This window comes from Harpia harpyja, chromosome 10, assembly GCF_026419915.1.
Source record: "Harpia harpyja isolate bHarHar1 chromosome 10, bHarHar1 primary haplotype, whole genome shotgun sequence".
NCBI lineage: Eukaryota > Metazoa > Chordata > Aves > Accipitriformes > Accipitridae > Harpia > Harpia harpyja.
The window spans coordinates 33,095,815-33,121,900 of NC_068949.1; the positions used below are offsets into that span (position 1 = coordinate 33,095,815).

A 26,086-nucleotide genomic window follows, 5' to 3' on the forward strand; every position below is an offset into this window, starting at 1 on the left:
AAGGGTTTGTGTTCGTAAATGTGTATGTATGGGTATTATTTCCTTAGCGTCTGAATCAAGTTTATTCAGGTTTATTGGCAACCTGGGTGTTGTTAGTACATTCCTTTCTCATTATGCCATAGTCTATGAAAATCATCTCTAGCAAGAGCAGTACTGGAATCTCCCTGCTTCTGTGCTGCAGGACGCAGCCTGTCTTGGTGCATTATTTATTTCCCCTGGGAACTTCATGGCAGCAGCAGGAGAGAAAACAGCTCCTTCTCCAAGATCACAGCTATTCATCACCTAAGCCAAAGGAAAATGTCTATTAAATATCACCTGCATAAAGCCTGACAAGGTAGTAATTACTGATTCTGACCATGTATATATATATATATATACACACACACACACACACACATTGGACAGTACAAATCACTACAGGTTACAGTGACTGTAATTTACATTCATCTGCAAAATTTCCCTGGGATACAGGGAAAAGGCCTGAATATTTTTCAAAGGAAGGCTCACATCCCAACAGATTATATTACATATCCACCATCCCATTCAGGATCTACTTTCTGTGCCACCTAAGATGGTATAAAATGATAACAGTATGATACATGTAAATGGAAAAGTCAAACCAAGACATTCATTTGATTTATATTAGGTTTTTTGATGCAGTTCAGCAGTTTGAAAGAGGAGGGAAAGCTAGAAGCACATATCCTGGCAACTCCGGCACATGATTCATTGTTTGAGTATTGCTGCACTGCAGAAGGCTTAAGATCATTATCTTGCTAAAGGTAGTAATTTATTTGATAATGAGCCAAGCTCCGCTAACCTTACTCAGATGTTAGGCAGGACCTAAAGCTGTGAGCAGTGGAGTAACAGTACCACACTTCCTCGCATGCTGGGACATAACCTGTGGCTCTGTGACATGGCTGCTACTGCAGCAGAAATTAGATATAATAATGTTATTTCTAAAATGGACTCTAAGATCCCATCAGCAGGAGCAGGACAAGAGCAAGATTTGGGCTGAGAGTTAAATTCTAGGTGTCTTTCTCAGCTGCTTTCAGACATGTTAGAAGATCGAGGAATTATTTTATTCTTTCTACTAGTATTTCTAATCCATTACAAAACTAGCAATATTTCCTTAAACTACTACAAGCAGTAAATAAAAAAACCATCTTGCAAGATCTACAAAGAGAGAATAGGGATGCGATAGAGAGGCCATGGGTAGGCAGCAGTGAAACAGGTTTTAGTCCAGCTTCCAGCTGTCACCTTCACAAGGAGCACAGGAGATGGCTGCCAACCTGGAGCACACAGAGGGATCAAGCTAACCCTTAATGTAGAGAAAGCAGGAATGATCACCTTGCTCGAGTCCTAGGCCTTGCTGGGGCCCTACCTTTTATACTGCAAAAGATTCTGTAAGCCTAAAGGACACTGGAGCAGGACAGTTTTTTAATAGGCACAGGTCAGCGTGACCCAGCAGAGCAGGAGCATGAGCAGACCAAGGGGAGAAGGGAGTGGGGGACTCCCTTACACCCATGAATATTTCACACCTCCTAGCTACCATGCAAGGAAATGTGCAGGGAGACGGGCTCACCTCCTCACAGCTCACCATATGGTGTCCTCATCTACCCCCTTATACCTGACCTTATAAACATCTTAAATCTCTGTGATTTCTATAGCCTTCCCTGGGTATTAAGGGTTTTTTTTAATAGCCTCTTCCTCCCAGAGGACTCAAATGTCAAGTAGTGAAAGATGCCAGACAAATTTTCAGCTAGGGAAAGATTTGGTGGTTGAGAATTAAAAGGCTGAAGAATAAAATATGAGGGGAACAGGAATCAGAGATTAGGGCCTGGATTCTGCTGCTGGAACTGAAAGGCTGTTGGAATGCATGAGGGGAAGTTGTTTCTGCTAATGAACACATGATTACTCTAGACATATTTGAAACTCATTTTTAAATACACCCAAATGTTCATGATTGGGAAGACAGCCATGGATCAGAACTGGTAAGCAGGTAATGGAAATTGTCCATTGAAGAAACCTGAGTGCTGTGCAGGGCCAAGTGTGTTTCTGTTCCCTTGTAGGCTTTCCTTCAGAGCCTCTCTAGGAATTAATGGTGCTGGGCAGCCAGGATAGGAGGGGGTCACTTCTACCAGACTGTTCCTCCAAATACACAGGAGGAAGCGTCCCCTCCATGTCGCTCTCCAAAGCTGTAGGTCAGATTGGTAGCATAAACCATAATACTTGTGGTGGTAAAAGGCCGCAGTGGGCAGTGACGGTGATGGGGCTCCACAGAGCATTGCTTTCCTCCAGCAGTCTTGGAGAATTCCTGTGTTTGGCTCGGCGAAAGGTAGATGAGAAGAATTTTCTAACAAGTGTGGCAGGCCATCGTAATCCTAGTTGCAGAACTGTGAGGAAAAACTGGGACAGAAAACTGTTCTCAGTTTCAAACCACACTGGGGAATGGGAAGTTCAGCTTAGTTCCAGGATTATCGACTTAATTTTAGTTGCTTTCCATAATTGTCATCTATTTTATTTTTTTATGTAAACCATGTAATTGTACGTTATACACAGACCGCTTGTCAGCTTTAGCTTCTGTCTCAGAACTAACTGAGCTCTTTATTTGGGTGTCTCTGTTAATCAAAACATTTCCATAGCTTAACTTTTTATGAAAATGGTAATGTTTCTTCCTCTTGAGATCACTGGCTCTACTCTAGCGCCAAACATGATCAAAGGTTATTGCTGTTTGAGAACTGTTGTGTGATCTTTATGAACAAAGTAGAAAGCCTCAATCCAATTTAAACTGAACAACTGTTCACATTATAAAACTATCATTTACTTTGAAAATAACAGGCGGAGAGGACATTCAAAAAGAATATAGTAAAAATATCAGTTAGATAATTAAGTAATTGAGGACCGCATAGCGTTTCCTTATCACTGGAGAAAAAGAAGTATTTTTTAGTAAGCTCTTGTTCCTTTTAATACTGCAAAACTGATGTAACTCTGAGAAGGCAAATTGGCTTCCAGGGTGCATCCCAGGATGTCAGCCCACTGACAGTGTCTGTAGCATCACTCATGTTTGAGGCCATGAGGTTGTGATGGATTTCCATATCGCTGGGGAAATTACAAGACTTGCAGCTAGATAAGCAGTATTTATGTAACATATTTGTAATATATATAAAATATTATTTTAATATTAGTAAATTGTTAGACAAGTTTTACTTTCCTTAGTGGTAATCTCCCATTGATGATATTATCGGAGTAAATTGAGCAAAATTATATGCAAATACAGGACCTCATCCATGAGCACATGTTCACCCAACCATTATGTCTTCATGTGTTAATTAATATGTGTAACATGTTTCTAAACCAGAAAAAGCTTGTCAGGGCTGAAAATAGCTATTGTTTGGGGCGGGGAGGGTGTGCAGTTTATCAAACCTCTGTGGTGGTGGAGTGCCACCTAGTGATGTTCTTCCTTACAACAGCGTGGTGTGAAAGGAAACACATTTCACCCCCCCCCGCCCCGAGCTTTCCTTTATCAATTCTTCTAATCGCTACCTTCCAGTGTCATTTTACACTTTCCAGAAGACATGTACTGTCATGGTCCCTGCCCCAAATTGCTTACATTCTCCTGGGTGATGTTATGATGAGATTTTACTTTATTTATTTACATCTCTGCTGTAGCCCATAAATCCTTGCACTCAGGAAGTGATGGCTTATCATTTTCATGCCACTACAGTTTAAAACATGCATTAAATTAACTGCCTGAGGGTTGTGACCTCAAATAAATCAGTGAGCAAATATTTCTCCTCTAGTAACCCTTTCTGCACACACACAAACACACCCCACTGATGTGAAACTCCATTATGCAGCTGGTGAAACAGGTGATTCTGCTTATTTACCATAAAGTACAGGTGTCTCTTGAGCAAAGTCAGATATTCAGGGAAATAAATAACAATCTTTTCAATGAACTAAACTTTCTGAGTCTGGCTTGTTGCTGCTGTTAATGGAGATTTATTTATTTTTATTTAAGGTGATTTATTTATTTATGTCATCTTCTGTGGCTGTGGGAGTTTTTTGCTCTTACTAGCAGAAAGGTTTTCCCAGAGCTGGGACCATGGGCTCAGCTTAAAAGGGAGCATTAAAAAGCGATCCCACTTCAAGAGCTCCACCTTGTCTAGAGGTTCACTCTATGACACAAATGCGTCCTTTTTAGCCATGACAGTCACAACACTGTTGCAGCATGGCAGATGTGGTTATTTCCACTTTACTGATGAATATAAAGCACAGGGAATTTTAAGTGGCTGGTCCCAGGCTACAGGAAATTCTTGCTAACGTTAGAAACCCAGATGTCCTCTTGAGTGTCAATCCAGATCCTCGGTCATGAATCTGTTGAGGCATTCTGTAGGTTTGCTGCAGAATTAATTCAAAGTAAACATTTGAGTCTTGACACAGATTTGTGTCCTGGTTGCACTTAGAAACTATGTGCTATGAGTTGTGATGTTTCAAGGTATGGTGGCTGACTTACCAAAAATGGGCTTTAGCATGAGTTATCATGGACTCCTAACACAGCCACCCTACTATATCTGCACTGCAGTTAGAGGTGCAGCTACCATGATGGTGAGCTCATTGAATTTGAAAGAATTTAGCTCAAATGGCAGTTGTTGTGAAGACCAGCCTGGACAGTCACCCCTAGAGGGTCTCACAGGACACAAATCACCAGGAGTTTGAAAAACATGGAATAGAATCGTAGAATGCTTTGGGTTGGAAGGGACCTTTAAAGGTCATCTGGTCCACCCGCCCTGCAATGAGCAGGGACATCTTCAACTAGATCAGGAAGCTCATGGGAATGCCTCAATAAATGGGTATAATTTTTGGACATATTTATGCTGTTACCCACAAGCTCAAACATGAACCTAAAGCACAAAGGTAACTACCTCCCTTCATAAGTTCCCACTCCTGTTTTGTTGCTAAAGCTATAAGAAGGAGTATAATAAATATCAAGGTTATATATTTAAGAGGTAAATTTGAAGGGTTTTTTATTTATCATCTAATTTATTGTGTTTTTGTGGGTGTTTTTTTGTTTGTTTGTTTGGGTTTTTTTAATTCTGAGAATATTCCCTTCCTCCAGCGGTATTTTGCTAGCAAAATTAAAATCATACCTTTTGATATTTATTTACATGTGCAGCTGTTTTGTTTTAAAGGTCTAACGAGTTTGGTCCTCTTGAGAATCTGAAATCCTAGAATCAAGGAATTTATATGATTATCTTCCTGGTAATTTTATTATGTAAGAAACAGTACAAAAGAAAATGAGGGAAGAGTGCAAAACTTAGAAGAGGAACTTTATTGATTGTTTTTCTTAGAAGTCTGCTTGGAAATGATTGAAACTACGTTTCAGCATGTAGGATATTTTGTAAATTAAGTCATACATATAGAGAATACATTATAAAATGTGTATTATTCTCCAGTTCTAATGGCAAAATCAGACCATTTGAAAGCATCCATTCGAAATTGCCTATTTTGCCATGTAATCAGTAAAATGAAGCGCTACAATTCAGGCTTCATTAAACCAGGAAGAGAAGACGTTTCCCATTGTCATTATTAGTTTCAAGTGGTACTTTAAGGTCATAATCAACATCCATTCTGCTAGGGAGCGTATACGTGGTACAGTACGTTCCCTGCCCTAAAAAGCTAACAGATGAAACAATTTGTAACCCCATAGAGATAAACCCAACTATTTCAGGGGTTGGCTGGGAGCAGAGCAGACAGCAGCAGCCGATTCTTGAGCAGTGCAGAGCCACTGTCCTGCGTTCCCTTGTTCTACACCACGGTGTGTACAAAATCATTGACACGCACAGACAAGCCAGCGCGAATAGTCAGGTGCAATGAAACGACAGAAGCCAGGCTCCAAATGTAATCTGTGCCCCCAAACCCGCAGAAATCCCCTCTTATCACCTTCCACAGCACCCTGGCTCCCTCCCTGCCCTGAGGGGACGTTTGACTCTTTCTGCTGGCGGAGCAGCTCCTGGCCTTTCGTGTCAGAGGAGAAATACTCCTCCGTGTCGTTGATTAAAATCCCTGACGGCTGAATTTCAACAGCAAGATGGACAGCTGTGGAAGAAAACCCCGAGGCCGAAGGCAACGGGGGCTGGGTGGGGCTGGGTGACCAGGGCCTTGTACAGGGCCGCGACGGGCCTCTTCGAGTAGCCTCTGGGCCGCGGGCCCGCACAGCGGTGCGGGGCACACGGAGCCAAACCCGGCCGCCACCGCGGCCCCAACGGCCCGGCCCGGCCCGGCCCGGCCCGGCCCGGCCCGCCGCGCTCCGGCCCCGCCCGCCGCCGTTGCTACGATACGGCGCGGCGGCCTCTGCATCGCCGCGGCCTCCGGCCGCCCCGGCCCCGGCCCCGGCCCCGGCCCCGACCCCTACCGCCCCGACCCCTACCGCCCCCAGCCCGCCGGCAGCATGGCTGAGGTAAGCCCCCCCGCCTCCATTCCCCGCCTGTTTTTCGGACAGGACGAGTGCCGTGCCTCAGAATAAGCCCAACAACATCATGGATGTGTCATCTATATCTATACACCGTCTTTATGTGTCGAGTTTCTCCTGTGAGCGGAGCTCAGTTAGATCCTGTGTTGAAAGCAGGAGCAATTGGGCTACTTGTACATAGGCAGTAAGAACACTTAAAATTTAGGAACACCTGTTACTTTTAAGATCGTGGGTGTGATCCCCCCGTAGGTATGCCATTACTGCTCTTCTTTTAACTCTATTTATGATCACAAACGTAAATGAGATCAAAACTGAAGGTTTGATGCTGGAGAGGAGGATAAAATAAGAAGAAACCCAAATTCGTTGCTGTGGGCGCCAGAGCAGGTTTGAAGGGGCTATGCACCAAACTTGGGCCATGCCGCGCAGACCACCCTTCCATGCCAACAGGAGCGTGGGTTTTAGTATTCAAGTTGCCTTTGCTGTTTTCCCATTGAAGCTTCTGACACAGAAAAAACCCCCTCAAATCAGAGCCTTGGCAAGGAGGGGGGATTTGGAGCCGGTGCCTCTGCCTCCGTGCATCGCGTGGCCTGACCTTTCTTTCAAGTCGTAAGGGTCTGTTTTTACCCTTTTAATGTCAGGTTTTCCAGGTTGCATGAACTTAGATCCTCCCCCCTCCAAAAACAATGAAATGTGTCATTTTGCTCTCAGAATTTATTTTTTTTTTTAGAATTTTGAAAATTCTCACCTTTAAACTGTTTATGTTCAAATCGTGAGTACTAATCAGACTTTAGAGTGTAGAGAACTGGGAAGAATTGAGGCTAAAATACTGGGCTTCCTGAATAGTTGATGTATTATTTAAACACTATCGCAATGATGGTATTTTATAGACCTATCTTTAAAGTAGTTGTGGCTCAGTAGTACTCAGTTTCAGGAACTCTGACTGTTAAAGCTCAAATTATTTCAGTAAAATCGGGGGAGACCTGTTTGAAAAGTAGCCTGCAATGTCCATATCATATGCTAGCAAGAGAACTGTTATTTCAGAAAATTTTGTCATGATTTCTTAGTAGCTGTTACACACTCAGTATATTGCTTTTTTATATTCTGGGGTCATAAGTGAGATGTTGAATTCCTCCTGTTTGTTGATTATCTATCTAATTTCATTCAGGAAAAGTCTGGCAAACCATATCTAGAAGAAAGTGCATTTGAAGCATTGGAAAAAGACTTCCAAGAAGTCATCAATCTACTTAAGGGAGATAAAACTCTGGAAAAATTCCGAATAGAATATGAGAAGCTCCATGCTGTTATGAAGAAATCTCATGAAAATGAAAAGCGCCTCATGGAGAAATGCAGGGAGCTGAACGCTGAGCTTGTGGTGAATTCATCTAAAGTAGCTGCTCTCACAAAGCTCTCTAAAGATGATCGGGGAACTATATCATCAATGAAGACGGTAAAGTTTTGAATTGCATTAAATATGATCTGAAATTGCTAATGAAAAACATGGTAATAAGAAAAGCATCTACAAGAACACTTTATTTTATGTAGAGAACTAGCCAGAGGACTAAGTATAGAGCTGACATCTCCAGTTCTTTGACCTCTGCTTTGCTACCGATCGCTTTGTTTCCTCAGCCTGGTATTTTTATAGGTCCCAGTCAAATTCTGTGTTTATTTGCACTAAACCAACTCCATCAGCTTTCAAGTACTCACTAGTAGTTTTAGTTTAACATTTCCTTCTGTGAAATAGCACATTTTCAACTTAATATACAGTTTTTGATTCATTAATATTTTTGAAGGGCTGCTTGGATGTTAACTATTGCCAGAACATAAAAAAAATCTGCTTACTTGCTGAAATATGGATCGTAGACCAGGGAAGTGTCATCAACTCATATAAATAAATGTTTCATGGTGTTTTTGAAAAGGAATCCTATATAGCATTTCAATGTGATTTTGCCAATTTACTCTGATGTGTTCTTTGTTATTATTGATTTGCACTCTGTCGAATCAAAGCACTTGACTCGCCCCCCCCCAAATTGAAGTTTTTAGCCTTGCAGTGAGGTTTGACTACCAGAAACCTAAAGCTGCCAAATGATCAGAAGACTGTATTTTGAACTTTTTTTCCTTCTGATGGTTTAAAAACTTAGGCTGTGGTGCCTAGACAGGCTTTAATTTAGCATTTAGTTGAGAAACCTCCATGCCTTACAATAAAGTGTTTTGTTCCAATAAAGTAAATTCAGTGTAACAGTCCAGAGCGATCTATGAACACTACAGAAATAGAAGTTCTTTCAAATGAAGTTCCTTGTCCTTAGAATTATGAAGAAAATACACTCAGAATAAATATAAATAGCAATGCTGTCATCCTATGGCTGCAGCTTGCAAGTCCATGGTACTGCTCAAAGTATCTTCAAGGAGGAGGAAAACTGTGTATAAAATCTTGTTGATTTTCACTGCTGCTAATCAAAACCTGGTAGGTGGGTGTCAGGAACTGTGATGATTCTTATAATTTTATTTCTGCTATTACATGGCAATACTCTGAGTGTGTACAGTAGCAGAGGCAATCCTTAAAGATGTTCCCAAGCTGAGAAGACATTGTCTTAGTAATGTCATAAAACTGAGGAGCAGAAGAGTAGGAAAAATAAGACCCTTTCCAATTTCAGCAGCTAATTTGAAGCTCAGGCAAGGTATGGCTTAACAATACCACCTACTATTGAACCAGCTAAGAGATTTTGTAGTGAAAAAGCTGCTTGACAATACGATCCTATTAGAAATTATGTGCAATGCACAACATGTGACATTTCATTTCTAATGGTGTGCCGTGGGCCAAGTAAACAGCACTGATACTTTTTCAGTTTGGTTATGAGAATTAGTTTTTCCTTTAAATGTTCAGGAATGATTTGAATATTGTTTAAAATGTTCATGTCATGTTTTGGGGTTTTGTTTGGTACACGCTTCATATTTCATGTTACTCTCCTTTCTGAAGGGAAGTTCAATTATGGTTGTAGCATTTCACTACAATTTTACTAACATTCAAAAACTGTGTTTCGGAAGTGCCCAAGGCAAGTGTTGAGGAAAGTTCAAGTGCTAAAATAGCAAAGAATGTATTCTTCAGCACTAAATTAAACAAACAATCTGTTCCAATCTTTCATTATTTATAAAAGATAAGAGAATCCTGGTGGGACTGTTCCTGAAAAATGGTATAGTTGCTTCAAATTAAGGCCCTAAATCTTAGTGACTTGATGGGTCATCAGGGTAACAGGTGTACAGCCTTCCTCTTCTAGGTCATTGTTTCATATACAAATAAAAGTTACAAGAGCAAAATTTTTCTCCATGTGAAGCCTGGTTGTGATGAGTAGGATTTGTTTAGGGGCAGGGGTTAACTACACAGCTGAGTGGCTGGTAGGACCCAGGTCAGTAATAATCAATAGCTGTTAAACGTCTGATGGTTGTTCAGTGCTCTGTTTTGTAGTTTTAATAAACCGGATGTAATAGTCTGCTGTTTACAGTCATATCAAAGGAGCAAAGGGCCAAGCTGATCATGAAGGCAACACAATTCTCTTTTTCATTGACAGGGATACTGATCCACAAGGCTGCACTGGAAGAATGCTAGAAGGGGAATTTATAGGAGCTTGTACTGCCCTGCTTGGAATTACCAAGTTTTCAATTTCCACGGGTATCAATCCAATACACTAAGAAAGCATTTCAGTAATTCTCAGTTTCCAAGCAGTGAAACTGATGTGATCTTTTGGGGTATTTAATGAAAATAAAGTAAGGCAGTCACACTTTATGAATTCTGCTTCACAATTTCCAGAGTTCCAGTACTTCTCCAAAAATTTTTGAATTATTCTAACTGCAAACATCCAGTGTACTTCTATCTTTAATTATACAACAGACTGCAATACATGCTACCTACCTAACCATGTACTGCAATTACCCAGTGATACTGACACACTGCATTCTTTCAGTTCCCCTCTCCACTGAGTAATAATGTGAATATTTTTTCAATGAAGGCTTCCACCATCAAACATTTCCTCCTCTTTACTTTTGAAGTTAAAGGAAGCAATCTGTTGATCCACTATTCAAAGTAAAAGACACAACCAAGAAACAACTACAATGAAGCCCAGTTTTGCTGATGCTGAAGTCTGTAGCAAATTCTTATTTAGATTTTGCTTATTAATGGGGCCATCATCTGCCCCTGCTACCTTTATTGATAAAAATTGGTTTTATCCATACAGATTCAATACAATTGTTTTTACACATCAAAAGCAGGATAAAGTTCAAAACCCACAGCTTAGGGTGACCTGAAATTACTGCTTATCTGAATGGCCTCATTGACTACAGGGGATCATTTTGTGAATACTCAAAAGACCAAAATACTCACTGAAGCCAGTAAGACCTCTCAGAGGGCATATTGATTTTATTCACCAGTTCTATCTGCCAAAACTCCAATCGTAAAGATTTAATTCACCAATTTTAATCACAGTCTAATCAGCCAGCAGGAAGCTTTGATTTAAGTAATCAGCTTTAATCTTATTTTCCAGTTGCATTTTTTTAGAGAAAGGTTGGTTGCCTCTTATTGGTTGGCAAATCTGAAACATGTTTATTTACAGCTATATTTTATGCTTTTCTGCCAGTCAAGATGATACACTATGTCTTCATGCCATTATTTCAGCCTACTGTGCATTTACTTAAATTTCATAATTGAACATTTTTATGTAAGATAATAATGAATGAAAAATTTATTATTTACTAGATGATACTTAATACTTTGTGTGATCATTTCTGCATTTGAATGGAAATAAGAACTCAGAATGTATAAAATGTAAAAATTGACTTTAATATTTAAAACTGTCTAAATATGCTTGATATGTAAGCGAAAAGCACATTTTTCAAACTAAATTTTGAACTAAGTAATTTATTAAGTAATGAAAATACTGTTTGTAGGTAGTGAATTTAATTGACTATAATCTCCTTTAGAATTTCTGAACAAGTAAAGCATACCGTTTAACTCTTTATTAATAGGTTGGAAAAAAAAACCAGAAGAGCAAACATTCCTGATCTTTAAGTTCCAGATGGTTTCTCAAATTTGGATATGCTGAACTAGTTGAATAAATAAAATGAAAATGTATTCCCTCTCCAGTTTGAAGAGGCTACAGATGTTATATTTTGTGTTATCTTTTCAGCAAATTCTGGTAGCTGCTACTTCTGCTAGTTCAATATCTTGAATTTTTAATTTAGGCAGTAAACAGCTAAGTACTACATTTATTTGGTTTAAAAGAGTTCAATAAATATATTAACAATATACCATAATATAGGTGTCGTCATTTTGAGTTTAAAGTTAAATGGGTTTTTTTAGAACCAGAGATATTAATTTCAGCAAAGACCTGCTGTAAACAATTTGATATAAATTAAATTATTTTATATTCTTCATTGTGGAGGTGTTTTTAAATTTTTTTTTTCCCTGCCTCATTTTCATATGATGCAAGTAGGAGTTGAAAGGGACGTTACAGCCTGATGTAATGATGCTTCTGTCTGGCTCTGCTTAGGGAGACCCTAGAGCTAATGTAGAGCTGCACAGCCACACTTGGAGTCTAAATCTGTATGAGTCCGTCAAGCCCAGAACTCCGCCATGAGCCAGCTGAGAAAAGAGCATGAGAGGGAGGACATCATGCTGTGATTTGCAGCTCAGGGACTTCTAGTGTCAGAAGTAGTGTCTTCATTATTTACTGAGTCTTTGGGAACTTTTCTTCCAGTCCAGTCGCTTTCTGAATGTATGCATTTTTTAGCACAGGATTCCAGAACTGGTAGGAGCTTGGTTTGAACCTGGCAAGGAATAAGTCTGCTGTATTATTCTTAAGGATCTGATTCAAGGGAGAGAGATGCAGAGGAAGTTAAAAAATCAAGTGAACCTTCCTCCCCTATCCTGTTTGTGGATATCAAACCCTGGGCTTGAGAGGCACACGAGTCTGTCATTCAAGTAATTCCATGTGCTGAAATTTGGCATGAGAATTGTGGCTTGTCTAAATATGTAGTTAAAATCAAAATACACTAGGTGCTCACAGATTAAAATGAACAAAGAGGGAGATAAGTGCAGAGTAACATCTTTTTCTCATCCAAATCAAATTGGATGTTCGTTGTCATAACAGCTAATAAGATTTTTACAGACATAAGTGAGCTATTTAAGTAGATGGTACCTTTGTGGGCACTGAATTTTCAGTAAATTTTTAGATATTAGTGGGACTCAGATGACCAAAACCTCATAGAGTGAGATTTGATAATGTTAGGATCGATGTGTCTTAGAGCTTTTGTGGTATAAATTGACATAGCCTGAATGGCTCAAAATGTTTGCTATATCCTTGTCCAAAAGAAAAGACAACTGGTGAGGAAAACTGTTGTGAATCTAAGCATGAAAAGGCATGAAATTCTATTTTCTTAATTAACCAAAATGCAAGGCAATTAATTTTTAATTTGTTGTTCATTTTAAACCCAATTTAATTTATGTAATTATTTTCCATTTTGTTCCTAGGAGATTGAAAAGGCCTGGAAAATGGTGGATGCAGCCTATGAAAAGGAACAGAAAGCAAAGGAAACAATAAATTCACTGCAAGAGGAAACTGCACGCCTAACTAATTTACTGGAGCAAGGATCTGGACCATCCCCGGGACAGGAATACAAGTAAGGTTTCCCCAGGGAGGGGCAAAGCCTGATCTGATTTTTTATCATTCTACACCTTGTTTAACCGTTTAGACAGTACAAAGACACTGGAAAACAGAAGGAGAGGTCTTTTCTGCCTTATGCTTTTCTCATGAATGCACATTTATTAGTCTATGTGTTTATGCAGTGAGCAAGTACAGAATCAGGCTCTGAGTGAGTTCATTCAGCATTGGCTTAAGCTGAGAGATCAAATAAAAATCGGTATTACGCACTTCCTTGGTATCTGTCGTATTGTTTTATCTGACTAGCATTTCAACATACTCTGTCTTTGAGAATAGGATCCTGTCAATATTTTTACATGTGATGGCAGCAAGGTCAAGTGAGTAAGTCAAGGAAGCAGGAGACGTGATTTCGCTTCTGTTCCCAGCTTTGTTATAAGGCATTATCACTGTCTGTATTCTTGTTTGCATTTTATATTTATGCATTTTCAAGACTATGGGGTTTTTTTACTGAATACTTATGCATAGAGGGACCTAGTCTCAGATCGACCCTCTAGCTGCTACACTGTGCAAATAATAATGATCCTCAAAAGCTGCTCAAAAGCCCTCCAAAAGCTAGTGTTTGTAGTATCAGGTCCTCAGACTGTGCTTATGCTGTAAGATTAAGTGTAAACTCAAAGATAAGATTAAGTATATTGTCCCTATGACCTGTGCACTTTCTGTCAAGACTGCTGATGGTTGACCCAGCTGGTTCTGGCTTGAAAATTTCACACAGTGTAAGGTATTTATTTATCTTATGCATTCAGGATATGCTCATCTCCCCGTGCACTGTGTATCCAGGCTGCATAAACAAGACTTGCGTCTGTGAGCAAGGCCTTTAGTGTGCTCAAATATTTCCCCTTCAAGGAATGTGCCAGCACATAAACCACCTGGATGCATGAGAAATCCACTCCTTCACCTTCTGTCCCTGAAATGGTCTGGACCTGTGTAACAGGTTTCCTTGGATCTAAAAGCTTGGTCATTAAGCCTTCCCTAGTATAACTCTCCCTAAAGGCAGCTCTCTGTGGCTGCTTTTTGCATTTTCCTGCAGGAGCCAGGAGCTGTTACCTTGCCAAGACCTCACTCCTGCTGTTTCCAGCTGCTGCCCAGGCTGCTGAGACCTGCTTACTTACAATTTCTCCTTAAAGTTCCTTCTGTATTGCCCTCCAGTTCCATGCTTAAATACTCTGTCCAGTGACAAGGCCATGGGACTAGACAAGTCTTTATAGTCTTTTAAAACTGTAAGGCTGGTTTTTAAGGTTGAGCTTGAACCCACACTGCTTGGACTTTTCTTTCAGATTGTAAATGTGTCCAAACAGGAAGTCTGTTTTATTCTTACATTAGGTGACTGTAAGGCATAACCTAGCTAGGTGCCCAGTCAGGTAAGCTGCAGAGAGACTGGTTACAACAATGTAACATTTTTGGTCCCTGTGTAATTTTGGAATGGGTGGAGAGGAAGGAATTTTGTTCCCTGTTACCTTTTTGAGAAACTGAAGGTTTCTTCAGACCCATGAGGGTGTGATAAAACAAGAAAAAGTGATTTATTGGACTAGGTTAGCTTTTAAAGCTGCCTATGTTGACAGTGACTAGAATCACAGTAGGTAGAGCATATAATTCAATTGACCAGCAGAGCCTTATTCCAAGAGGAGTTTAAAATGAAACAAATTACTTTCAAACTCCTGTTTCTCACAAAAGATCTTGCTCTGGCGTAGGAGGAAGTACAGAAATGGCCTGTGACACTGCTTGACTATTATTTCCTTGCTTCCAGTATCCGGGATTTGCTAAAACTTAAAGAAGACATAACAAAGGAGCGAGACCAACTGTTGTCAGAGGTTGTGAAGCTGCGTCAAAGTCTAACTCAAGCCACAGAACAGCAGCAGGATACAGAGAGGGCAAAAAACGAGGCAGATCAATCCATTTTGCAGGTCTGTACAGATCACCAGGTGGTTATTTTAGGCTTTGTCCTGAACCATTCTCCACTCTTGCAAATGATCTCCATTGACTAGTATGCTACTACCTGTTCTTTCACATCTCAAACATTTTCAGGAGTGCTCAGAAAGGAGTCTGTTGTGAATGATTTTTATATTTTTCTCTAATTCTAGGCTATGTCCTTTGCAAAGTGTATTGTCATGTACCAGCTGCTTGCATAGCTTCCCAATACCCTGAATGAGGCCAAGGTTCCTTTGCCTGAGTCATAGTTCTCTCTCATACTGGACATGTGGGTTTTTTTCTGCATTGTAAATCCTTATGCCTCCAAAGAACCACTTAAAACATAGACCTGGAATGGAGGTCCTAGGTCCCTTGCTGTTGGCTGTGGTTGTCATATGATGCCATACCATCATTTTTAAGAATGTACCAAATTCTGACGTAAAAAAGAATTAGGCTATTTTCTCCCCTACTTCTTATGGGAAGCTTTTCCAGAACCTAACTTTTCTAATGGTTAGAGACCTCCTACTTTCTTCTTCACATGGATTCCTGCCTACTGTTTTTGAGCTTAAATAATTTTTCACCTCACCAATGTCTGTAGAGAGCAGTCATATTCCATCTCAGCTTTACTTTTTTGTCTCCTCTTTAAGTTAGGTTCTGTTTTTCTGACCATCTTGAGTAGACAGCTCTTCTTTACTGATCAATATGTATAGCTTCCTTTAAATGTGTATAGCAGCTGGAGATACAGAAGACTGAGGATCAACAGGATACCCACTGAATGGAGAGAAAGTAGAAAAGAATGGAAGATGGAATACAGAACTCTGTTACATCAAAATATAAAAACATAATAATGAGGCATAAGAGAATTTAAAGCAGAATATAAATAGGGGCTGGAGCAAGACAACAGGAGAAAGGAAAAGCAGAAAAGAACACTTAAAGAACAGAGAAGAGATAGAAGCAGCATTTCGCTTACAGTTTTGTATTAATCACAAATAGGAAAATAATGACCAGCCTAAGTTTCATGCACAGAACGCATTTCTGTTTCTAAAGCAGATGGATGGGAATGTATTATAAGAGAATATAAATCTTTGCTTTTCTGACAGCATTGTGGGCATGGGAGAAAAGAGGGAGGATTGAAACTCCCGTCAAAACTTAGTGAATCTTGCCAGCCTTAATCTTCTGATACTCACTTCATCAGCCCTTAAATTTACGGATTTTTACAGCATTTGTAACCACCTCCCATTCTCCCAGTATGAAATTATTCTCCACTTCAGACTGCTTAAATGACAATGTCTTTTTGAAGATCCTCTTGAAGACCCTGTCAGTTCTGGCAACTTTTCATCTGTGGGCTCAGAGGGAGAGGAATCTTTCAGCAAAGAACATCTTTCAATTGCCAGTCCCTGGCTGAACTGAGTATTTCCATGTGGATCAGCCCCCTGTGTCTCCTCTCTGCTGATTCTGCTCCATCACATTTTGGGGGAGGGAGAGAGAGAAAGCTCCTCTTTCAAAGTTCCCACAGAGGAACTTTGAGAGCAGAAAGATTGAGAGCAGTTGTGAAAATGAACATTGGTCTGATATCTCTCTCTTTCCTTTAATATCAGTGTAATAAGTGTTTCTGCTGGTGAGATAGAAAAATCAAAATAAAAATCCTTCCAATACAACATCAAGCCCTAATTAGTTTTAATGCTGCATTCGGAAAGTACCACTTTACAAATAACTTACAACTGAAAATACATTTGTGCCACTGCATCTCCAGAGCAATGCTTTTATGTCTGAACTGTATCAGACCTTTCTGCGTGGGTGAAATGACTGTTGCTTAACAAATTCTTGTCATCAGTAAATAGGCTCCCTCATGCAGGATTTTTGGTCAACTGTTAGAGAACATATTTACTTCTGAGAAGATCTGGCATATTGCATGTAGTAGTGGGTACAGTAGTATAGAAGCTGTTGTTTTTAAAATCAAGTATAGTGGAAGGAGAGGTGAGAGGCCTTATTTTCCTGAATAAAAGGCAGCAGAACTTAAAACTTTTGTCTTTATTATTATAGCTTCAGCAAGAAATCCAGCTGCATCAGAATGAGGCATCACGAGAGGCTCGAAAGAAGGAAAAAATGGAGAAGGAGCTGAAAAATCTTCTAGCTGAAATGGGTAACAAGCGAGCTGAGATCAAGAATTTACAACAACATATACAGAGGAACAAAGAGGAACAACTGAAAATGGAACAGCATCTAAAAGAGCAGAAGGTAGGGTACATGGCCCACTGTAGTCATCAGGTCTAAGATTAGGGTCAGATGTCAAAATAAGAAGAAAATGGGTTTTCCTGAAGGGAGAGGGAGGGTGATTATTTTAAGTCAATAAATGTTAATAAATATTTATTTTTATATAAATATTACTTTACTAATAAGTAAATCTTTAAAGCTTGTTGGCAGATTTCAGATAGATTTCTTCACAGAAATCAGTAGTGGATCACAATGATATTGTTAGAGATCATCTTGAAAAAATCACAGCAAATGAGACAAAGTCCGTGAAGAGCATGGATGATCTAATGATAGTAACAGGAGACTGCTGGGTTGGACTTCTGACGTATATTGCCAGTTTTGCCACTGATTGACTGTAGTGGCATTGGTAAACTCATTTTACCTCTGACCCTTCTTTTTTCTCTGTCACAATAATTTTTTTCTATCTCTCAAGCTTGTGGAAGAGTTTCTGTGAAGGAGCAGAGAACTGTCTTCATAAACCTTTTTGATTGATTTTCCCCATTCTGTTTCTAAAAACTTTATGTGGAAATGTCCTAACATAGTGTTCTGTGAGTGTTTGAATTTTCAGGTTTTCAGTCCATTTCCCCTGACTTTGAGAAACTCTCAGAGAACCAATTTCAGTAAATGGCAGGGGAGATCTCATCACTGTAAAACAGTCCTACCTCAAGGGAAACTTCTCTGGGAGTTGTGTGTATCTTGTAAATTTATGACTTTTATGGCTTTTTCTTCCCTTCAGGTCCCTGAATTTGTGAAGGTAGAGGTCTGTGACAATTTTTTGTCAACATAGAGTCTTAGTAAAATACTTCACATAAAGAGATACAGAGAAGACTTGATTATTTCTTTGAATATCACTGATTTGATGCAGCTTTTGAGGGCAGCTCCATGATCTGCCAGGACAATCACATTGTTTTTAAATAGGATATCTACAATTCCTGGTTCTGTTCCATTCTTTGTCCTCCTTTCTATAGTTCCTTTAAACCTTTCTAAGTGCAGATTTTAGGGGCGTTCAATTGTCCAAACTACCCTGGAAACCAATAGTTCACATAAAGTGCTGTGCCTAGGCTAATGAACCAGACTACTGCACTGGCTTTGTTGCCCGTGCTGGCTTGAAGGTGTCTGTGGAGACCCTGCATTGTCTTTTGCAAAAAATCTGTCCAAAACACCGGCTATCTAACTGTGCAAGAGTCAGGGTAGACATCTGCAAGAGAAGGTGTCTCAGCTATTGCAGTGTCATTGGGTTATTGTTTCTCAACTGAATTGTAGTTGGCTGTTATGCCCGCTCTTATTCCACTGAAATTTCTAATAAAATATCCTTGCTTGCATGACAGTGCTTTCAGCTGCTATATGCTTCATCCCACCCATGTCCAAGTTTCAATAAAGAATCGCCTGAAGCACAGTGTTATCCTGACATTTGCAACACAAGAAACAGTATTCCTTGTTTTCACATTGTCTTTGCTTCTGCATGCATTCAGAAGAGGGAGATTCTGCTTCTCTTCCTTCAATGTTTGTTAAGGGCATAGTACATACTGACTTCATCAGTTTATCACACATTAATGCTTGAAGTGAAAAATATGATGGTTGTGCTTTCCTCACTTATGGAGTAATGTCTGTTAGGGGAAGTCCCACCAAGCAGAAGAGAAGACTGGCAGCTCCAGTATTGAGGTATATGTTCTCCATAGAAACCATGAAACTGCTGTTCCAGGATTTTGGCTGAAGACAAATTAGAGAGGAAAATGGTTTGTGTCCTGGTCTCAGCAAACCATGTGCCCAGAGAAATGTTATCAGCATATTAATGTAGGATTTGCTTGCTAAGAAACAGAGCTCCCCTGCCCTGTGCTGATTGAAGTAATTTGAATCTCATATTCATTTTCAGTAATTATAAGTAGCAAGTTGTGTTATGTGATGCTTGCCAAATGCCTAACAAGAAGTAAAATATTTATCTACCACCTGCAAGAGAGACCTGCTAAGCTCCCAGAAAAAAAAAGACACTGTGTTATTCATTAGAAATTATAATTTCCACTAGTCAATATGAACATGTATCATATTTCACATTAGTAATTTCATCAGCAATGAAGAGTGGTTTTTAACCAGACAACAATCTGTAGCAGCTTTTATCTCCTGGGGAGATGGAAGGCTCTGTCTTCATGTATATGTAGAAATTGTAATGAGATTAAAAAGAATTAATAGGATTGTTCTTTAATCTAACAGATCTTGAATGAAAGAGCTGGTAAGGAACTTGAGCAATGTCAGATGAGAAATAATAAGCTCATGCAAGAGAGCGAGCAGCACAGTGTGATGTTTGAAGAGGTGATGCAGGACATCCAGCAGAAGACAGCGGAACTGAAAGTAAGTACCAGAAGGTGCATGCATCCTATCAGCCGTATCACTCTGACGGCAGTCTTACCACTTGGGACAGGGATGACCTCAGTTCTTGAACTGATAGTTCCCTATGGACAGTTTTGGAGGAAATCTGAGGAGTTTTTAGGAATAGATCTGGCTGTCACTGGATGTCATTCTTTCTGTGGCAGTACCATGGTGCAGTCTCTAACCCTGTCACCCGACAGTGTAGCACCTGTCCTGCTGGAGGAGCTGTGTTTCCTAAAACACATAAAGCAAAATGCTCAACACATTGTGTTCATGAAGGATGCATGGTACTTTTGACAAGCATAAGGTCTTTTTTCGATCGTGAGGTCTTCAGATAAGAGCAACAACTTACTTTCTTACAGTGATTAACATAAACTGAATGTTGCCAAAACCCATTGAAAAATGTTAATAAATTATAACGACAGTGTCCTGGATAGCTTCCACTGAAGGGAGTTGCTTCCAACACTAAAATTTCCCCCCCCCAGCATCAGTTGGGGAAGTTAATTATAAGTAACCAAGATGGTGTTTACTTTTTGACCTAAAGGGTTTTCTTGCCTGACTTTACATTGTTTAACAGTTGTTTTGTACCACTCAGAAGCAGGTGAGTTTCAGTTGGGGAAGGATTAAATGATTTCTGCATATGCTTTTTAGGGTACTTTGAGAGCATTTGTGATAAAGGGTAATGTATAAGTGTTAGATGTTATTACTCTGTCTACCATATCTTGCATTTGTATCATCGTTGGGGATAAAACACTAAACATGAGAAAATTCAGGTAGAAAATCATTATCTTCTCAAGGTTTAGTCAAGTATAACCAATTCACCTAAATAAAAATGTTGTTTGCCAATAGAGAGCTTTTTTTAAAAAAAAAAAAGGGAACTGTTAGTCAGAATGCTTAAAACTAACCACTGACAGATTAAAAGCTCAGTTCACAACTAATATAACACAGATAATTCTGATTTGGATCCTTAATGCGCTGTATGGTAGGAGCTCGTTTTCTGGTATATTTTGTTAGGCAGACTGGAGGATCTTTTTCTTACCTATTTGAAAAAAAATTACTGTCTTTTCCAGGTTATCTGGTTTTATCACTTCTAGCAACACCATCATTTTTTAAAACTTTACAATGTGTTCAAATGTGACTTACATTTGGGGCTCTAGAGTGTCAAAAGGAGGATTTTGATTCTATGATCTTATCCTAACTTCAAGAAAAGTTGATGGAACTTGTAGAGTCATGCACACGGACTTCTGGGAACAAAAAAGTAGAAGATACTGCCCACTTAGTAATTAAGCCAATTGCTAAAGTTTCTAAGTGCCCCAGTCATGATTTGAGATGGCCTTTTTGTAGGCCCTGTGCTTGCAGTTTCATCCTGCAGTGTGCTGAGTGCCTCCACTATGGCGTTGGGCAACCCAAACTGTGAAAGTACTCATAAATCTCCTGAAGGTTATTGTCAGTAAGAATTGAGGACATTCACATCCTCCCAGAGGATACTCACATAGCAGGATTCACCATTTCACAGAATCAGTATCTGAGGCTGTAAGTGGAACACTGTAGTCTGTGATGGCCATAAAACCTAACTGTGGCACTGAATTATATGAGGAAGTTATATTTACTTCTTAAAAGGAAAGAGACTAATTTCTGTTGTGATTATTGGTTGTGTTTCCTACTAACCAGTTATGCAGTGTTTTGATTGATTATTTTCTCCTCTGATTGTATAGCAAATGAGATGAACTCTACATTTTGCTTTTTCTTTAAAGCCATAGGTTATAAAAGAGATGGGGATAATAGATACCTGCTATTAGGGACTTGCAATCAGACACAGTACAGATATCTTTCTCATCACAGTCACTGTTCCTAATACTTCAAAGGAAATTAGAGCTGCCCATGTTTAATCTGCAGGACTAATTGGGTAGTGCTGTGTGAGGTTTGCAGCTGAGGATTCTTTATTGATCGTCTTCAGCCCTAAAGCGTAAGATTTGATTATCATTTTCCTTGCCCTATCTGGCTTTATTTAAATTATTTTTAATATTGTTCAATTAACTAATTATCATCTCTCAGGTGACCCACAGCATTTAGACCTTTGCTTCCTGAATTTCATGGAACAAACGTATACTGAGTACAGAGGCATTTTCTTTCTGTGAATACTTTCTCTCCCCTTTCCTTCTTGCTGTTCTGTAGGCCAGAGATGATGAAGTGGCTCAGATGCGCCTTGAAATTTCAAAGCTGAACAAAGTAAGAGATGTTCTCCAGAATAAGCTGCGTGTTGCAGAGGAACAAAAAGTTGATGCAGGACATGAGAGAAACACCCTAAAAAATCAAATATCTGGACTGGAGAGAGGTTAGTGCCTAACTGATGGGTGGATCTGTCTTCTGATTTGTAATTTATTCATTCAGGGTACATCCTCCTGTTAGGATCATTCTCCTTTAATGTCTAGTATGAGACTGTATAAATGACAGTTGGAATCTACAGCAGCATTTTAAAAACCTTGCAGGCTTACAGAATTTTCATAATGTAGCATATGTGGGGTGAAAATACAACAGACATAACTGAACTTTGGGGTGTGCCAGTTTGTGCCATGTCACATAGACAGCTGTCTACAATGCACCTTCATTGCTCCTGCACTGACCTGTGAGAGAGACTCAGTCTTGGAGCTTACCGAAACCAGACATGGTTAGGGGACACTTTTTTCCTGATTTGATTCTGCTGAGTAGTTACAGCCTGGAAATGTATATGTGCAAGTTAGCTGATAAACTTAGTTTTGGTATGTTTAGAACTTCAGTTGGTCATCGTGGATACTAGAGCTGTCCAAGTATTGACTTTGACTTGTTAGCAGATCTGGAAAACTTTAAGAAGGAACTTTCAACATTTTTGACAGATGGAAATTTTGGAAGAAAATGCCTTGGGTCTAACAAAATATTTTAACTTTAAAAAAAAAACCTTTTGGGGTATTTTTGAGCATTTAAAACCATCTTCTTTTTTTTAACTTTAAAATGCAAATAAATTTCAAAATCAAATGTGCTTTGAAATAAAATTAGACATATTTTCAAAGTGATTTTCAGAAAAAAACAGTTTTATGATTTATTTATTTTTTCTAAAATAATATTATGAAGCTGGCAAAATATTTGAGCTGATGAGACTTTTTGGGGCAGAAGAAAACTTCATCTAGTTCAAGTTGATATATACTGGCATAAATGCCTCTCCCTGCTCTTGCTTGTTTGTAGCTTGCGTCCTGAAGAGACTGCATGTATGAGATATGAATCCTTCCATATAACTGTATTTATGGGAAGTTGTGTCTGTTTTTCATACATCTCTGTGAGGGTGGAAGAGCTTTCCCACAAGCGTTTTGCTAGTAATGCTTAAGGTCGTGCTCTGTACTAGAAAGGAGAAAGGAACTTAGGAAATTCAAATCTGTACTGGAACGCCTGAGAATGCAGTGCTAAGATGTGTCAAATATTGCAAAAAGACATGTCATTAGTAGCCAATGTACTGCATTTCCTGAGCTGCTGTGTTAGTGTAACAGGTTTTAATTAATCTTAAAATATAGTGAAAACATGTCTCAAATTTTTAATACCTTTTTAACAGTATATGTCCAGTGTTAATCTTGACCCATAGCAAGTAGTTTACCTCCACTGAAGCCAGCAGAATCTCACTGCTTCAAAGGAGAACTGGACTTCACATAGAGGGATTAGAATAATTCTGAAAGTCACTGTTTTTGAAAGTGCCTCAATTTTTGGATGCTCACACTGAAGCTTCTTAAAAGGCTCTGATTTTCAGTGTGCTCCACGATTTCTGAAAATACAACTTCTTTGTGGTATCTTGGTTTGAACACCCAAGTATAATAAGCCCTCATACCATTAATTACTGTGCCTGAGTTCTTCTAAGCTCTTCTAAGTACCCAAATAAGTGTTAACATCATTAGCTGATACCTGTGGTTGCAAAACCTGGTCATAGCTAATTGAACTGTTCATATAATGTTACGGCTTTTTAAAAAGTCCACTAAGTTGTTTCTGCATTTTTAACAGCTGTACAGTTTGAACCCAGGATTTATTCTCTTTCCTCTTTTTCTCTAGAGTTGGAGGCTGCCAAAAAGCAGGCGGAGATTGACAAGAAAGCTATAGATGAGCTTGTGAGGGAAAGGGACATGCTAAGCAAGGTGAGCTTGCACTGGGAATACTGATAAACAAATCTCACAGCTTGAGAATTAAATGTCTGTAGTTTAAACACTCACAGCGGCACAGAAATGTTGTAGAATAAATAACATTAAATAAAGCATTCAGATTTCTTTAAGCAGATGCTCATACTGCTTCTTTTCTGTGCATTGAAATAGCATTAGTACCCATAAACACACAAAGGATTTCTAAATTTTAACATATAAACCATTAGGGAGTTAAAAAATGCTACGTGTGTTCACCTTTATTGCAAACCTGTTTTTTGATATCCAAAGAATTCATTACATCTGTGCTTTTACACTCTGTAGCATATGAAGTTTCATATTAATCTAGGCAAACTAAGTCTTTGCTAGTAAAAGAACAAACCAAAATGTTGATGCACCATGTAGTAGCTTGGCAGGCTGTGTTAATGTTAATCCTTGCTTTTAGGTCCATTTCTCATACTGATCGTTTTCGATCAGCCCAAGGTTCTTGTACTGCAGGATAGCATCTCATGTTTATGGGGCATTCCTGAAGGGTAATCTAGTAAATTCAATGCTAAAAGATGATTTCTGAGGTGCTTCACTTAGTATAGATTCACTGTCCTGTGTTTTGACTCTAGGAGAGGCTCAGATCTGGCAGGTAACAAATACCTGCTTTGTATAGGGAAAGAAATTTCAAAGTGGGACCAGAAGGCTGATTTTTTTTAAAGATGGTATCTTGGTGTTTTCTGTTTAACCCTTATGCATAATTTTAAACCAACCTTGGTTAATTTCCAGTTTGAACTTGCTATTTAGGACATGAGAAGGAAGGGTGTTTGGCTTTATTATTTATTTTACTGGCTATTGGCATGTTTTACAATCTAAATGCCCTAAAGCTGGTAAGGTTTTTCCAGTCATTAGTTATATCCACTTGTAAACAATCCTAGCAATTTTTTTGTAATGCAGACACTAATGTTTTAACTTCAAATCAGAAAAAGCACTATTTTGCAGCTCTGTTAGAGATTTTTTTTTAAAAAAATCAGATTTGAGACTCCAGTATTTCAACTGAACAAATTAGATAAGGGGTAGTAACATTGCGAAGTCCATAATCCACTTAGACAATGGCATGTTTTTGTCATAGTGGTGGCAGTGTTGCCTTTTCAGCTCAAGAGTCATTATTTTGTCTTCCCTGTAGAACTTGGTCAAGGCTACCAGTGCTACTCAGAAGCAGATAAATTTGGTGAAGCTCCATGAACAGTCAAAGAAGAACTTGGAAGAAGAAATCCAAAATTATAAGAATGAAGCTCAGAAACAAAGGAAGATTATTTACCAATTGGAGAAGGAGAGAGATTGTTTCATCAATGAAACCAGTGAGCTCAAACAGAAGGTAGGAACAGCTTTTTGTGCAAGTGGTTCTTTCCTGTCTTACTCTCAAAACTGTAAAGATGCAAAATATTAATTTCCTAATGTGCCAGTGGGAGGAAGCTTAGATCAGTGGTCTTCACACAGTTTACAAATGTTTCTTTTTGTCGGTTGTCAGTGCGTATTGCCTGCTACTGTTTCAGGTCTCTCTGGGGGAACCTCATCAACGGGTGTGTATTCTGTGAGAGACTTGGAGTATAGCCATGTATTTCTCTTATTCAGCGATCATTTGGGAAATGAAATTAAGGCTGGAGTTCAAAACAAGGCCTCTGACTCTCTATACCTGAGTCCCACAATTGAAACTCATATGCAGTTGGAAATTACTCTCTGGTTGTTCTGTCTTACCTGCAAAAGACCTTATCTTCCATACTACTGGTGTCCTTAGACTGAGGCCAGTGAGAACTGACAGTGCTTGACATCTTTGTAAGAGACAGCATTTTGAAGGATTACTCCCAGTATGTGAAAACCTCTGAACATGTTCAAGTTAGTTTGCAAAATTGAAGTTTTCCAGGAACAGCTGCAGAGAAACACTGCATAAAATTTCTGTTGCCTGCTGCCCATTATTATGTACAACTTTATTCCTGATGGTATACTCAGGAACACGGTTGTAACATGTTCCATTAATTGCTGAAGATCACATTGAAGGGCCCTCCAAGAAGCTCATTGATTTACTGGGATTAGCTTTCAAGCTGTTTCAACTCACAAGTTATTTCCTGTCTTTTCACTTTAAAATTATCCTTTCCAACTTCATGTGACCAGGGGCTTTTAAATAATTTTTTGAATGGTATATGCTCCCTTGTCTGGAATACCTTTTGTCATTTCTTTGGAATAATATTCTA

General features: G+C 39.1%; 1 protein-coding gene across 1 annotated transcript in view; it reads left to right on the forward strand.

The window, feature by feature from the left end:
- Nucleotides 1-6,417: 6,417 nt before the first annotated feature.
- CFAP58 (cilia and flagella associated protein 58) overlaps nucleotides 6,418-26,086 on the forward strand; it is a 60,195-nt gene continuing 40,526 nt past the window's right edge. The window contains exons 1-9 of the mRNA XM_052800171.1: nucleotides 6,418-6,457; nucleotides 7,635-7,916; nucleotides 12,987-13,135; nucleotides 14,921-15,077; nucleotides 17,125-17,319; nucleotides 19,543-19,680; nucleotides 21,874-22,033; nucleotides 23,767-23,849; nucleotides 25,021-25,212. Coding sequence (XP_052656131.1) covers nucleotides 6,449-6,457; nucleotides 7,635-7,916; nucleotides 12,987-13,135; nucleotides 14,921-15,077; nucleotides 17,125-17,319; nucleotides 19,543-19,680; nucleotides 21,874-22,033; nucleotides 23,767-23,849; nucleotides 25,021-25,212 — 1,365 coding nt within the window. The 5' untranslated portion in view covers nucleotides 6,418-6,448. The remainder of the gene's footprint in view (nucleotides 6,458-7,634; nucleotides 7,917-12,986; nucleotides 13,136-14,920; nucleotides 15,078-17,124; nucleotides 17,320-19,542; nucleotides 19,681-21,873; nucleotides 22,034-23,766; nucleotides 23,850-25,020; nucleotides 25,213-26,086) is intronic.